The sequence below is a fragment of the Cetorhinus maximus genome, chromosome 10 (genome assembly GCF_964194155.1).
Source record: "Cetorhinus maximus chromosome 10, sCetMax3.hap1.1, whole genome shotgun sequence".
NCBI classification, from domain to species: Eukaryota; Metazoa; Chordata; class Chondrichthyes; order Lamniformes; family Cetorhinidae; genus Cetorhinus; species Cetorhinus maximus.
In genome coordinates, this window is record NC_135888.1 from 15,008,441 (window position 1) to 15,024,807 (window position 16,367).

A 16,367-nucleotide genomic window follows, 5' to 3' on the forward strand; every position below is an offset into this window, starting at 1 on the left:
AGGTGGGAGCTCAAGTTCAGATTGAAAAGACTAAATTCATGAGTATTTAAAACTAAGCTGGGAGATTTACTTAGCTTGAGCTAGGGGGAGAATCTCCAGGAAAATCTTCACCGTGAAAGACAGTTAAAAGTTATCAGGCTGGGAAAAGAAAAGAACGGAAGTAAACCCTTGGGAGTTAGGAATCACTTTGGACTGGTTCCGGTGGAACTGAATGTCTACTAAGGGACAGTGTAAGTTATAACTATGGAACGGGAGATTTTTGGGTCATTTCAAACGGTAAAAGGGGAAAATTCTAAGTTTAAGTTGCCTACAAAAATAGTGTTTGGTCAACGTTGGTTTAGTTATTTGTTGTAGTAAAAGTTGTAACGCTTTAAATCTTGTGGTGTGATCCTTTAAGCTGGTCACTGGGAATTCAAATTTCTTTTTAAAAGTTATCTGTTTCTACAGAGATCATAATAATGGAAGGTTCTGTAGCATAAACTGCCTTTGGAGATTTCGGAAATGTTATACATAAAAATAACTATCTTATTCAGGTTAAGTCTGAAAAGGGTGACCCCCAAGAAGAGAGAGAATTCTAAGTATACATAATTAAGCCAAAGCGCTTAAGCTTGGAGAAATGGCTGCACAGTACTGGCTACAATCTATACATTTCTAATAAGTAAGCTAATCACTGATTCACAGGTGAACAATTGAGGTTTATTTACTCTCACTGAGTTTCAAAGGATGAGATAAGCAGCAGCAGCAGTGTGGCCCCATAGAAACACTTCAGGCAGAATTTTCTGTACCCGCTGGCAACGGGCGTGATAGGTGGCGTGAGCGATTGGTTTCATGACAGTGGGAAGGTCATTTGTGATTGTCTGCTTGGCCCGCCAATGGTGGGCCGTTTGATACCATCGGTCGTCGGGAACCTCATTATAATACATCAGCATATTATCAAGCCATCCCACCAGGCTCTTGCAAAGTAGCTGGATCGTCTGAGGCAGCTTCTGAGGGTCGGATGGGGGCGGGGGGAAACAAATGTAGCATTGCCTTGAGGTGACCTACTTGGGGGGAAGGGGGGGAATGTGTGTGTGTGTGTGTGTGTGTGTGTGCAGACTTGCCTTCAGGTGATGGCAATTGCAGTCTTGCCGTTGAGGTGACTTGTTGGGGGGTGGGGCCAAATGCAGCCTTGCCATTGAGGCGACTGGTGGCAGGCGGGTAGTGGTGGTTAAAGGGAGCCCTGCCTCTGAGGCGACTGGTGGCAGGGCGGGAGGGGCATGGGCAAGGGCAGCCCTGCCGTTGAATATAGCACACAAGCAATTGGGGGTGGGATAGGGAAGAGGCCATGCATTCGGGAAACCTGTAGAAAGTGACCATTCCTCTGCAACTGAGACAGTTCAGGCAGAGACACATTGATATTATTGGGGTCGGACTCCGAACTTATCTGGCCACTCAAGCAACGCAGAGGCATCGAAGTGCCACCAAGTTCTGCAGAGCCTCCCCAACCCCCCATCCCCCCGACACAGACTGCAAATTCATGAACACCTTAGTGGGCTGCAGAGCAGTTGGACTGCACAGAATGTACAATCTCCTTGCTAAAGCTGACCATGTAGCAGACACTACTGGAGGCACTCACAGACTCTTGCAATGTCAGCATCCCGGTTTAGAACAGTGTCCCCCACAGTTCCAGCTAACATGGTAGCCACGCAACACTCTAATCTCCAGCCATCCAAGTGGTGGGCAGCACTCTCCAGGAAGCGTTATGGGGCCGTCACACTTAACTACGACAGGTTCTTAATACACCCATGCTGACCACTTGTCTCTCTCTTCCATCCTGCAGGAGGAGCACTTATGGGTCATAGAGTCTGGTGAACTAGCTGTACACCTGATGGCCTACAAAGCATGAAGAGGAGAGGAGAGCGCGACTGAGGCTCCTGGCTGCACAGACGCAGGAGCAGCAGCCTTAGGAAGAAGGGGTGGCCAGGGCTCCCGCACGCGCCGCCCAAGGGGCACAGCGAGCCGTTGCTGGTCAGCACCCAGTAACACCCAGGGTCTATAGACGCTGCCTTTCACCTTGCAGATGACCGAGAACCCGTGTCGCCGAATGCTGCGCATGTCTAGGGAACTGGTCGCTCACACCTGCCATTTACTGCAGGATTTGGCACCACAGGGACATGGAGGGCATCCACTACCAATGGCTGTGAAAGTGACTGCAGTGCTCAGTTTCTATGCCAGTGGCTCCTTTCAGGACTCCACAGGTGACATCTGTGGGATCTCTCAAGTCTCCACCCAAAAATGCAGCCATGAGGTCACGGATGCTACGACGGCACGCAACTTTGTTCGTTTTGCCCGGGACCAGGACAGCCAGGACGCAAGAGCGATTGGATTCTCCCAGATCTCAGGTTTCCCACAGGCACAAGGTACGATTGACTGCACTCATGTGGCGCTCAGATCTCCATCGCAACACACGATGGACTACATCAATCGCAAGGACTTCCATTCCCTGAATGAGCAGCTGGTGTGCGAACACCAGAAATGCATTCGGCAGGCGTGTGCACAGTTTCCAGGGAGTGTGCACGACGCCTACATCCTCAGTTGGTCACAGGTCCCTAGTGTCTTCAAGGTCCATAGAGGCTACAGGGATGGCTCCTCGGGGACAAGGGGGCCGTGGTTGATGACGCCCGTTAGGTGGCCTCGGACTGCAGCAGAGTGACAGTATATTGAGTCTCAAGCTGCAGCTCACAACTAGGTGGAGCAGACCATCGGGATGCTGAAGATGAGGTTCCAGTGCCTGGACCGGTCTGGTGGAGCCCTACAACACAGTTCGCAGAGGGTGTCTCGCATCGTTGTCATCTGCTGCGCCCTTTACAACCTGGCGCTCCAATGAGACGACAAGCTAGCTGAGAAGGAGATGGAGGAGCTGCACGTCTCCTGCGATGAGGAGGATGCCAACAGCGATAAGGCTGAGGAGGTCCTCTGAGGCGGCGATGACAGGGACGAGGCCCTCGCACTAGCTAACCGAGGCAGGCGCGCTCAGGAGGCCCTCATAGCTGCTAGATTTGTGAAGGATGATGACAGCACGCAGTGAGGTGACGCCATAGTTCCTCATATCACATTTGTGAACATTTTGAGTCCCGTCAGGCTTATGGCAGTGCGAATACCCTCTGTGAGAATGCTCCTGTCATGGAGACGCGGTGGAGGCCCTAATAGCCACTCGATTGCAGGAGGATGATGACGACATCCATTAAGGACACTCCATAAATCTTCACACAGCCTCTGAGGATGTCTGACTCCTGTCTGGCTGAGGGCAGCTCGCTTGCACTCCGTGATCAGGGTCACGTCATAGAGACGCAGCCATGAAACTTTAGAAGTATCTGATGCTTTGTCCGCCTTCGACACATGAACCCTTCAGGAGCTGGAGCATAGCATCAGTGGTCACAGATGAAGAGATGGGTGCCAGTCCCTCCATAAAGGTGCTGAGGGCACACCGAGAGACTGAGAGAACTCTGTGGTGCCTGCCTATTACATTCTGGCAGCAATGACAACCGCTGCCGAGGTACAGGCATCAGTAATGTTTCCAGAAAGTGAGGGGCCAAACCATCACTTAGGTCTGAAAACTGCACAGAGCACAGGGAAGAGGCCCTGGACTGAGACACCTGCCTTTATCTTATGCAGAAAGGTTTCACATCTGAGTGACAAGAACACTGCTCATCAGAACAAGGAGCCATAGGCAGGAAGACATTCTTGGGAGTTTATTGACAATAGTGAACAGTATGTACAAGTGATTAACATCCATGCCCAGGTTGTGCAACTAATTCTCCTTAAGTGCACGGCCTTCACTTCCTTGCCCTCGCCCGCCACCCAGGCACGCCCTGGCGTGCCTTGTTGCCGTCCGGTGACGGAGGACCCCGTTGGGGGGGCCCTCTACGGAGGTGTCCTCCCGCTTTCCATCAGGGACCTGGGATGGAGGGTGTTGCATGCAGCAGGTCCCTATTATCGTAGGATGTGACGGTTCATAGACTCCCAAGATACCGGCCCTTTTTGCGGTCTTGTGGAGTCCGTGGACCACGTTTACGTAGAGTGTTGTAGACTGCACTCCCTTTTCAGTTATTTAAAAAACCTTTTATTACTGTTTTGTTTGCACTTCAGTCCCACGCTCCGGATTTACGAGCACCCAGTGCGGAGGGGGGCCTGGAGGGAGGAGGAACTCCTCGTGAACCTGCTCCAGGGCCTGGCCAAGTTAGCCATTAACAGGTCCAGGCAGTGGGCGATCGAGGGGGTTGTATGACCCGACTGTTTGCCCCTCTTTCGCGGTTACGTTCGCGGCTGGGTGTCCCTGGAGAGGGAGCACGCAGTGTCTGCTGGCACCGTCGAGGCCTTCCGTGCCCAGTGGGCACTGCGGGGACTGGGGTACTTTATCGACCCCTTTAATCACATTTTGGTTTAATGTTTGTAAGTTTTCTTTAAACTTTGTCTTTGGCTTTACAGCTATTCTAATTTAGGGGCTGTGTTTACTTTATCCCTCATTTTGTTAATTTAGTTTATTTGGTTGACTCTAAAGGAGTTAATTCTCCTTAACTGTCCTAACCCTGCCACTACATCTTGGTGCCCCCTGGACATCCACAGCGGAGGTGGAGGCAGCCTGCTGACTGCGTCGCCGTGTCTGGGGTTACTTTGGCAGGCGTCCTTTGGAGGGCTGCGGCTTGGAGGGCCCCGGCCTGCTTTCATGGTCCTGCTGTGAGGCAGTGGCACCCTCCTCGGTTTGCGGAGCTAGAGCTGCTGAGGTTACAGGAAGAGGGGTGTTGGATGGGCCGGACACTCTGACTCACCTGGATGGATGGGCCCCAAAGTGTGCACCTGCGGATCCTCCTCCCTATGGGTGCCCAGGGGCCCCAGGCTGACTCCTTGAGGAGCAGGGGTAGCTGGAGTGAGATTGAGCTGCCTGGCACTCTTCTCGCGTACATACTATTGGAGGCCAACTATGTCATCAGCAATGGAGTTGAGCCTGCGCAGCAGTGCAAGAGCAAAGTCCTGGACCAAGGTCTCCATGGTGGCTACCATCCTACCAGTGTTGACCTCAGTGCATTGGCATGCCACGCTATCCCCTCTTAGTGAAGGCGAACGGACTCCTCCATCGTGCCTTGCAATCTGAGGAGTGCAGCAGACATACCTTCCTGATGCTCTCAAGCTTGTCTTTGCAGCTCCAGCAACTATGACAACCGAGTCCAGAGGCTTGTCATCTGACTCAGAAACGTTCTGGCCTCCAGCAGTCCTCCGAGTGCCGGACACCTGGGAAGTCCCTGCCACTGCCTGCAGTGGATCAGACAGTGCAAAGCGCTCACCACATTGTGATCCCAGGGCCACTCTAAAGCTAGATCCCACCAAGGTGTAGGCTCTGCACTGGTGGAGGGTGTGGGTGAGCACTGTGACGGGACATCAAGGATGGTGCCTCCAGATTCCTCTTCAGAGGTTTATTCAGGGGCTTGATTGGAGGGCCTGGGTCATGGCTGCTGGCTGTTTAGCAGATGTGCCTGCGAAAGCAAAGAGAGATAATTAGCGCATGGCAGTAGCCTGTGAAAGAGGATACATTGCTCTCAGCATGGTTGTCTGATGGATGTTGCACTGCTGGATCCTCCTTGGTAGAGCAGCACCGACCTCACCATCAGCACAGGACTGGTCTGGATCCTCACCGGCCAGCTGGATGGCTCTGTTTTCAAAGTCCGTGAGGACCTCAATTCAGGCATTCTGCCACTGGTCTCTCTCTTGCTGTGTGCCAGCTTGTCCTACATGGTTAGAGATGGAGAAAGTGTAAGCAGGGTACCTGCCAGGCCAGATGACAAGTACACCTGGCCTGTGTGGGAGTTGAGCGGTCCCACGGACGGGATGAGGACAATGGAGAGTGAATGATGACGTCCCTTGAACCGGCAGTAAATGCGGGCCCTGTGGATGGGTGATGGGTTTGAGAGTGAGAGTGTTGAGTGATGAGATGAGTGACTTACCCTGACGGAACAGAGGAGATCATTCATCTTCTTGTGGCACTGGGTGGCTGTCCTCTTTTGCAGGGCATTGGCACCGACCACCGCTGCCACTGCCTCCCAAACTAGGTTAGTGCTGTTGCTGCCCATGCTGCAGCCAGAGCTGGGGTTGAGGACATTCTGGCGGGCCTCCATGGCATCCAAAAGTCGCTTGAGAAATGCGTCGCTGAACCCGTGGGCTGCAGTCTTCTTCAGTTTCAGGGCCATGTCTTCTGTGCAGCAGTGGTGAGCTGGAAGCACTGAGATGTGTGCTTGCAGCTGGACTTTAAACATGGCACCCGGTGTGATGCAGCAGCAGGGTGATGGCAGGCGGGTGAATGAGAGCCCACCCGCCTTGGAAACAGCGTGTTTCCCAGGAGTGCATAAATAATGAGGCAGGATCAGGACAACAGAGTGTGAAACCCGTCATTCCGGCCAGCGGGCAAAAAGTCACTTTACCCACCCGCTACCGCACTTAGTACAAATTTGGGAAAATTCCGTCTCTCCTGTCAGCAGGTTATGGATGATGGCCATATAAAAGTCACGATCATGATGTTCCTGCCTTTCTCTGTGATGCAGGAAGTATAGCAACAGGAAACAATAGTTTGGAAGAGGGCGAGGTAAATAACATAAAAAATAATTTAAATAAATACAAAATTAGGGATTGTACGTACCATTAGATTCCCATGTGTTTCCCAAGTTGGAGCTTCAGTTCTGAACAATTCTTCAAACTGCTTCCGATAATTCACGACCAGTTCCTTCTCCAGCTTGTCAACACATTTTGAATACTCAACCTATAGAATAAATCAATATTAATAGCTCATCAGTTGTTATAATTGACATACAGTATAACCAATAATAATTTTGTGCTATTCAGTTACCATCATTGATTTTCTGTGAAACCGAAGTACACAATGAGCAATATGTACCAATTCATTACATACTTATCAACAGTGCAATATAGAAAGTAATTCAACTTTTAGCTCTAAATAGTAGTAGGTGCCATAACAATTCCCAACAACTTTTCACTAAGCTGTGCAGTTTAAATATCATGTGAATAGTCCATTTCTGCATTAATTCAACTCACCCTGTAAGGGTGTCGTTCATCCTGAAAATACGTGAGTAGGTATAGAACACAGCGTAATGTGTACAGTCTTTCCTCATAATAGTATTCTGCAATCTGAGCACAGGAAGACAAGAAATACAGAATTTCAAGAAAAACACACAAAATTGGAAAATAAGTTGCAATAATTACCAGCCAATTTCACACTGAACAAAAGAATTAAGTTTTATATTTTTGAGTGCAGTTGACATTTTTTTCCTGTTACAATGTCACCTCCCACTGACACAAATTCATTGATGGACTAAACGATCCAAGTCACATTGCACAGTCAACGGGTCAGGCAAAATGGCAAATTTTTTCCACAGTCAAGATAAATGACTTTACATAAGTTCTGGTGGCTTGGCTTTTGTAATTCTGCCCCAAAGAATGAACAGAAGCCATCACGCCCCTGGCAGATCAATTAAAGCCATGGCAACAGTGAAAACCACAACCCTCTGGACTGTTTATTAGAAAATACACTCACCAGAGTTAAAGGCGGCTATTACATCAAAGAAAAAAAAAGCACTGAAAACATCTATTTCCCTAGTACCACCCAGTTTCTGAGCTGAAAGCAATATATAAAGCGGTATTTAATTGTCTATTTCAGATAACTGCACATCAGACCACAGTGACCATACATTGCTTTTGCATTCATTTCCAGTTTGCTATATGACATCAAGTACAATTTCTCCCATTTCAGTACTTAAAATTAGGAAAGACAGAGTGGATTGATGTCATCCCACATCACAATGGTCTGAAACGAGATCAAAAAACAGTTCTGCTTAGAAAACTCCCAAATTGAGAGTCAAGTACTTGAGAATTGAACAGTAAAAAAATAAACAAACAAGGTGTTAAATTCAATTTTTAAACATAAGTGCATGTGCTAGGGAAATAAAAAACTGAAGAATAACTTGACAGTCAGGGACACATTTCTTTAAATGCTTTGTTTTTTTTTAATCTTTCAAATTAAGATCTTAGGTTCTGCCTTAACCTCTTCCATTTAAGTGTCTCCTGCATGCAATCAGGAGACATGAACCTTTAATCCAACAGCAACTGTCCCTCTTTTACCTCCCCGTTGTGTGTAGTCACAACTTCCATTCAGTCTTCCCCGCAGCAGCCCGACAGATTGGGAACTCAGTGGGGTTTGTGAGGAGGCAGAGATCAAATTGGCATTCTTCATTACCACAGCCCTACCTGCTGGCTGCAGACGGGTGCTGTACTTTTTATGTTTAAACATAACCATATACCTTCAGTTGCAGGGCCTGGCTCTGTCTCTCATCCTGCAACACTGCCTGAAAAAAAACCAAAATAAACAAATGAACCAACTACATGGTAATAAATCCCATCTGTCAACACCCCAATAAGATTTTCTTGTGAAATATAGCACAACTGTATATTTAATTCTGGATTTATAGTGGAAATTCAAGGGTGAATCAGAGCCTGATTCTGACTTGCAATTGTTGGTATAAGTTCTACATGTCAAAACAGTTAACAGTGTCAAGGATGTATCACTGGCTTTGTTTTCAAGTCTGGGGCAAATCGAAAGTAGTAGAAACAGCTGGTAGATACAGTGTCACATCCATTCCATTAGGTTATTCATTATGAAAAGGAAGGAAACTACGTTCATACCAAGTGAAAAATTACCTCTCCAGGTAAGGAAGCCTTCCTCATTAATGAGCTTCCTTATTGCTCATGAAGTTTTATTCTACCACGAAGTATCCATGTCAATGTTCCCCTTAAGCTACGTACATGCATGACCACACAGCAATGTGAATCCGCTCACAATTTACAGTCCACTCAAACTGTCCCCTGTAAGATACCACACGCGTAGCCATGCATTGAAATAAACAAAGAAAATTTTGAGGGATTATCAATCCACACTTGATCTATTAAAACATCAGTCAAAAGAGTCATACCTTTATCGAGCCCTGTGTGCCTCTGTAATCCTCTTGTAGATACGACTGCAATATTTGAACACTCTGCTGTTCATCCAAACTCTGCCCAAGAATAAAGCAATTATCACAACTGAATGCTATAGTAATAAACAAGCTGTGCATTTTTCAAGCTTTTTTTTCTAAAAAAACAAATCAAAAAAATAGAATTTCACTTCAAGACTGTTCAAAGTGGAATAGCAGTACTGCTTGAATGGAGCGTGAAAAGCAGAAACCGATCTAAACATATTGAACAAAGCGGTCTGGTTTATAAGAATAAGTGACATTGAAAATTTAGCAATGAAAAATTATATTGAGGCCATCTAAAGTCATCCTTATAATAAAGAAACAAACAGACCAATTGGTCTTTACTACTACTGTCAGATTTTAGGTCACTTTGGGCTCCGAGCTTCCAAGTATTCAAAATGGGTTCAAACATCCCTGAACTCATTTTATTTTGGACCATTACGCCTGATGGAGATTTCCATTCCTTGTCAGTCAGATACACAGTCACAACGTGAGACTTGGTGCTAACTCACTGACACCTAAAACAGTAATAGTGGCATGTACCAAGAATTTACTGATCCGTAGCCCAAGATCCTTCAGCGGCGATACCACTTCCTTATCAGCCTTTAGCTTCTCTCCAGAGGGCACACTGTAAGAGAAACAACCAGCTTTCACCTCAGTTTTATTTCCATCAATTACCTTACTCAGTACCTGCAGTTGATAAGTTTAACAGCTACAGAACAAGGAAGTTATTTTGTCCTGAACTGCTATCGTTAGAGGCTATTTATTAATTTCACAAATAAAATCAGAAGCATTCTGGGCATACAAATATAGCCACTGGGGTTCTTTAAGTCCCCTGACAATATTCACTTGATGGGTTAATTTACGCCCAAAAATGGCTATCCTGTAGGTTTTATTTCCAACCAACAATACCTACTCAATGGAGTCTTTTATATCCATTGACAAAACCTATCTGCTGCTTGTGCATCCTCTTTGATTGCTAATTTTCACACACTGATACAAATAGTCACCCACTTACACATACTACACGATCCATACCCACTCTCAAAAGATATACAGTATCTCAAACTGCGTGGAAAATAAATCTAGCTAGCCTTACAACAAAAAAGTAAGCCATATTATCCAGCTATGAATATAAACCTCACTTATGTTTAAAGCATTTATTTATTTAAGGTACCACACAGTACCTCAACTATTGGTGATGCACGAAGTACACAAATAGTATCTGCATTACCTAGGGGGCTTGTAGTAAGACAGTCCAGCCAGCAACCGTTCACAATGCCGATCCAACTCGGCTTCAATCTGATCCTGAAAGAAAATAACATGCATTTAAAATCTGATTCTGTAATTCTCCCTCTTTACATTTTATACTTATCATATATTGATCCTTTCTTCCAACCACACCCTCCCACTGATTGCAGTTTTAGTAGGAATTGCTTCAATAATGTTGTATCATTCCTGTTTTGTGTTATTTTATTTCCTGTGCAAGGCCCCAGTATGCCACAACCTACTCCCAAGCCTTTTGCTGATGCAGTTCTATAGCTAGGCACTTAACAACAGTTTATGCAAGTGCCTTTTGATATTTCTAAAACTGGAGGAGCATTTTGCTTTTGATTGAAACATAAGATCCTGAGGTGTCTTGACAGGGTGGATGTGGAGAGGATGTTTCCTCTTGTGGAAAAATCTAGAACTAGGGGTCACTGTTTAAAAATAAGGATCGCCCATTTAAAACAGAAACAAGGCGAAATTTTTTCACTCAGATGGTCGTGAGTCTTTGGCACTCTCTTCCTAAAAAGGTGGTGGAAGCAGAGTTTGAACATTTTTAAGACATAGTTGAATAGATCCTTGGTATGCAAGGGGGTGATAGATTATCGGGAGTAGGTGGGATGCAGATTTCAAGTGACTATCAGATCAGCCACGATCTAATTAAATAGCGGGGCAGGCTCGAGAGGCTGAGTGGCCGCTCATGCTTCTTGTTTGTATATTCGTTATGTTCGAATACCTCAGCAAGGATCTGCATGTTGCATTGAGGACTGTGGCTACAAATCTGGCAACAGCAGCCATTTAGCGTCTTTTGAAAATTCTTTTAACCCACTGGTGCAGCATTTCAAAGGATTATTCACACCATCAATAAATCGTAGTGTTACTTCTACTGGTAACTCTGGAGAAATACCAATCCTTCAACAACACCAAGAGAAGCTAAGCAACCAACTTCAAATTGGATAATATTTTGTCTGGGTTGAACTTACAGTCTCTCTTAGCGCTGACCTCCCCAGTAAAATCGTCCACAGCTCCCGACTGCTCCTGTGAACAAATTGATACTCTTCACACATAAGCCAGAATACAAATGCTATATACTAAAGACGACATCTATTTTATCTTAACAAAAATCAAAACTATCCTTCAATCTTACCCAAACAAATACTCACCCAATCACCAGGCAATCACTTAGTCTCAGCCTTACCGGCAACTTAATGATGAAACATGAACATTATTTCCCTGTGAACTTACGCCCAACATGAACTGGAGTTGACATTGCCTCTCAAATTAATCTCAAATAGGGACCCTCACAGCTGTTAGACAGGCGAGCTTTTAATCTCCAGTGTGAATTGGATGGAACTATTACGCTGGAAGGTGACACTGTTATATTCCATTATTCCCAGTGTTTTATATTTCTACATATTACGTATGCGTTTTGAGAGTTCTTTTTTCAGAATAATTTTAAATTGCTTCAGAAGCTTCTGCAAAATGGAATCCCAATGAGGGTTTGGAAAACTTAATTTGAGTGTAATATCAACAAACAGCACTAGCATTGGATTTGAAATGCATGTTATTTTCTTTCAGGATCACATTGAAACTGAGTTAGATTAGCATTGTGAACAGTGTAAGGAACATACCTTTTTATTTCTGCTGGACTGTTGTAAAGAGCATATCTTTTTATTTTCTTGGGCTGTGGTTTTAAAATTGGATTGTGGCTTTAAAAGCAACCATAGCTGCATGACATGTTCATTGGAACAGGGTAAGGAATATCTACAATGTTGCTATCCTGGAACAAAGTGTGCCATAAAAGAACAAGATGGTACCGGAAAGGAGTCCTGGGCTAAGGGGAACTGCCTGATGACAGCATTTTAATTGGCTCCTGACCAGGTGACCAGGGTTTGTGTGGTAGCAGTACAGCTCCTAGCCTGCAAAGAGGGAAGACCTAAAGCCTCAATCTCCTGTGTTTATAAGATTCCAGTAATTCAGCCATGGCAGCTATCTGGCTATTCCTCACATCTCTGTAACCTGTTTTCTATGAAAACCCCTGTCAAGAGGAAAAGGGGAAAAATCACCAGTAGAGACATTGAAAAGCAAGTTTTTCAACCAATGAACCACAGACAAAGTGTTGGGAGACCACCTCGTGCTATCAACAACAAACCGCAAGGAATTTGGAAGACATCAAACAAAATCAACCCATCTAATCCTGTACTCCGGATTGGTGCTACCGAACAGTTTTTATCTTACCCTTAAAATCCATGTTTTGTGCGTCTTATGTGTGTGTGTGTGTGTTCATTTTAAGGGGTTTAAGAAGGGGTAGAGTTTAAGTTATTGAGTTAGAAGTTTGCAGTTCATACTTCTTTCTTTTGCCAATAGTTAAAGACCATTTGTTCAATAAACAGTTATTTACTTATTAAGTTTACAAACCTGGTGCTCATATTCTGTTAACCTAAATTAAACAGTTAGGTCGAATTGGGGCAATCTGGTGGTTTAGTCAAACTTTTCACATTTGTCACGGCTCAGGGGAACAGTGGGGCTTGATATTACAGCGCACTATCCCCAGTAAGTTGTAACAGCGGTTACTGGCTGGACTGTCTTACTACAAGCCCCTCGGTAATGCTGATACCTCCTTTGTACATCGCCAATAGTTGAGGTACTGTGGTATCTTAAATAAATAAATGATGTTAAGCTCTACAAAGATCTCAAGCATATAATTTAAGCTAATACTTCAGCACTGTACTGAGGGAGAGCTGCATTGTCGGAGGTGCCATCTTTTCGATGAAGCATTAACCTGAGGCATCGGCCGGCGAAAAATCCTATGTCACTGTTTGAAGAGGAAAAGGAGTTTCAACATTGACTTGGTCAACATTGCCCATTAAACCAACACCCCAGAGCAGAACATCAAATCATTCCTCTTTGTCAAATGAACTTTGCACTCAGAGTGAAGGATACTGGTCCTTGAAAACCATATCCTTCCCCCTCCCTCACCCCTTCTGTCACACACTCTCAAGTGTGATCCAGGGTGAACGTAGAATAAGGTTTGAATATTCTTCCAAAAAACTTTAACTTCAGCACCATTCCCTTCTTAATAGACATCACATTTCCAATTTAGTCTTCAGTATCAATTAATTCCAATAATTTACCCTTGTTACATTTATTCCATTTACATTTTATATGTCAGTCCAACGTACATATTTGTTACTTCCTTCAAAAAAGTAATATAATTAAAATCACCCCTTCTCTACAATTTTACCTCTGCAATTGAGTATTTTTGATGACTACATGTTGTGCAAGTCTGTTATCCTACTTGTTGCACATGGGCATTGTTTTGCTAATAAACCAATAGGAAAGAGTTCCATTGTATTTAAATTTTCTCACTCACAAACACTAAACTCATTTATCCTGCTCAAACAATTCCATCTCAGCAAAATCAGAGCATCAGAACTCAACTAAAGTTAAGTTTTACCTACCTGACTTAATAGAAAGCCTGAGAAAATGTTTTGTTTTTTAATTAAAACCAAGTTTAACCACTGTAAGGAGTTCATATTTGTCATCACTCGTTTAATTCTGGAATTGTCCAACTCTAATTTTAATAGATATTTTCCGATACAAAAAGCTGGAAAAAAAATCACCTGACTTTGTGACCCAGTTTTGGAATATAGGGGCATTTTCTATCTGCCATGCACACTCTAACCCAGATACAGAGTGTGTTAAAGGATGACGTGTGACATTCTACATGACCCAGCTGCCATTAAGGGCTACTGGGAAAATTTAAGAGAATGCAGTCACTTAATAGTTAGCGGTTCCAGTCTGATGAGAAACAAAAATTCTTTCAGTTACTAGAAAATATCTGGAATAGTTTTTAAATATTTGTCAATCTTTCCAAACACTATACTAGGGAGATGGGGAATGGAAATAAGCAGCAGCCAAAAAGTAGCAGATTTTGAATCCAATGTCTCAGTGCAAAATGAGTGGTTCTGTGGGCAAGTGACAAAATAACTACCTCTAAAACCCTTTAAACAAAGTAAAATTTACTGTTGCAAGATGTTGGTTTGAGGAGGGTTTGCCCATTTAGTTTACCCTTCAGGGCACCCACTCCACCAGATGGTGCAGCAGCGCACCATGGCTGGCAGGAAGTGATGGCAAGGCTCAGCACCATGCCCGGTATCTGCTGGACCTGGGAAGTTACAAATGTTAGAAAAGAGAGCATACCTTAACAAATGTGACAAGATGCTGATATACCCAAATATACCATGTCTCAAGCAGATGGCACAAATTGCACATCATAAAACGCTACCCATCAGCAATAACTTGCATATATATGGCATCCAGAATGGACTCGAGGGACCGAATGGCCTTCCAGGGCACTTCACAGGCAGATAACAGGACAAAATTAACACCAAGCAAAAGGAGGCGATATTAGGGCAGGTAATGAAAAGCTTCAGAGAGATAAATTTTGAGGAGGATCTTAAAGAGAGTGAGAGAGACAGATGAAGAAACAAGAGAGGTTTTGGGAGAAACACCAAAGAATACACTACTTAATTTTGCAAGTTAAAATTATCCCATAAATGAATGAGTTTGTCCTCATGCATAATTTTTAAGATGGCAGTCCAGACAGTACTATTTATCACATGGCAGAGGTTAGGAAAGAAAACCATAATTAAAAAATAAAAAATGCAAAAGATGTACAATTCTCAGCATCTAAATGAAAAACAAAATGACAAGTTTAATATTTTCAAGAAAATCTCTCCACTATCTCTCCACTAATTCAAAGGCAAGTTTTCACAAAAATATTAACCGTTATTTTCTCTTCACATTCTGGTTGCAAAATATATAGGCAACACTGAATCATCAAGTGTTTGAAAGAAATTCTAGATTCCATAACTAGATAACAATTTTACTCCATACCCACTGACCACATAAATTATTATAATCACATAGACTTCTAACTGTAGAACTCGCCAAGTTGCTACATCATAAAAGCTCTGTATTAACAGTGCTAGCTCATGATACTTTTCTCACTGGATAAAGTGAAGGGGGTAAGGGGGTGAGGGGGCGGGTGGCAGAGATTAAAAATGCATTTCAACCTGAACAACACAGCCAATAAAAGTGAAACCATGCCTCTCACTAAAATGTAATGTTTATTCCTACACTAAAGACTGAGCATAGCAACCTGTCATTCCCACTCATGGGTACTGTGGTGAAAATGGCACTGCACTGAGGGGCATTGAGTATCCTTAGATTCGTAACACACGCAGGGCCTGAGAGATGTTAGGAAGGCTGGATTTGTGGAGGTTTGCTAACATATCTGACTGCTGGCTAGATCATGTGCCATCCACATTTACTGGGACTACTCGTATGAGCCTTGTTCGCAAGACCTTCTTTGGTAGAGAGCTGAGAATACCAGGCGCTATTTGAAGATCCTGGGTCCCAGGCGTTCCTTTCAGATCAGTGAGTGGCGGGGGGGGGGTGGTGAGAGAAAGAACAGTTTCCTGTCAGGATCCCCGTAAATTGATGTCCCTTGACGGGAAAAAATACCCGTAAAGCAACAATTTTGGAAGTACTTGTTTGCAAACTGAGCAGGGTAAAAGATTAAAACTAATCTCCATGAAGGGCCAAAACCCCACTTTAGCGCAATTATCTGTCAGCCTGATGGGAGAGTTTGAATGTAAACTCGTGTCCAGCGCGCTCTCACCCAGTTACCAACTGTAAATCCCCAGGAACTGTATACACCGGCCTCCGATTCGCCCTTTATTTCAAATAACGTACATTTATTCCGCACGGCCACTTGGCTATGATTCGAATTGGGTTTTCTTTATGTTTTTAATTTTTAAAAAAGTTTCATTTATTTATCTTTACCTCACATACGGCCCCACTGCCGCCGCCATTGCCGACCCGCCTCACGTGACCGACGCTTGGGCATTGCCCCCCTCTGCACGTGACCTACGTCGGCCCCGCCCTCTGTCCTGACCGAGATCAGGGGGGGTGGGACCACCCTCTTCACGTGACCGACATCGGCCCGCCTTTTTCCGCACGTGACCTTCGACGGACAACACC

General features: G+C 44.6%; 1 protein-coding gene across 1 annotated transcript in view; it reads right to left on the bottom strand.

Moving 5' to 3' along the window:
- The window catches only part of nup188 (nucleoporin 188), an 87,718-nt gene extending 71,474 nt beyond the window's left edge, over positions 1 to 16,244 (bottom strand). The window contains exons 1-8 of the mRNA XM_078550005.1: positions 16,170 to 16,244; positions 11,303 to 11,357; positions 10,288 to 10,361; positions 9,597 to 9,681; positions 9,012 to 9,092; positions 8,343 to 8,387; positions 7,081 to 7,173; positions 6,668 to 6,787 (exon numbers count right to left, since the gene is read on the bottom strand). Coding sequence (XP_078406131.1) covers positions 6,668 to 6,787; positions 7,081 to 7,173; positions 8,343 to 8,387; positions 9,012 to 9,092; positions 9,597 to 9,681; positions 10,288 to 10,361; positions 11,303 to 11,357; positions 16,170 to 16,198 — 582 coding nt within the window. The 5' untranslated portion in view covers positions 16,199 to 16,244. The remainder of the gene's footprint in view (positions 1 to 6,667; positions 6,788 to 7,080; positions 7,174 to 8,342; positions 8,388 to 9,011; positions 9,093 to 9,596; positions 9,682 to 10,287; positions 10,362 to 11,302; positions 11,358 to 16,169) is intronic.
- Positions 16,245 to 16,367: the final 123 nt, after the last annotated feature.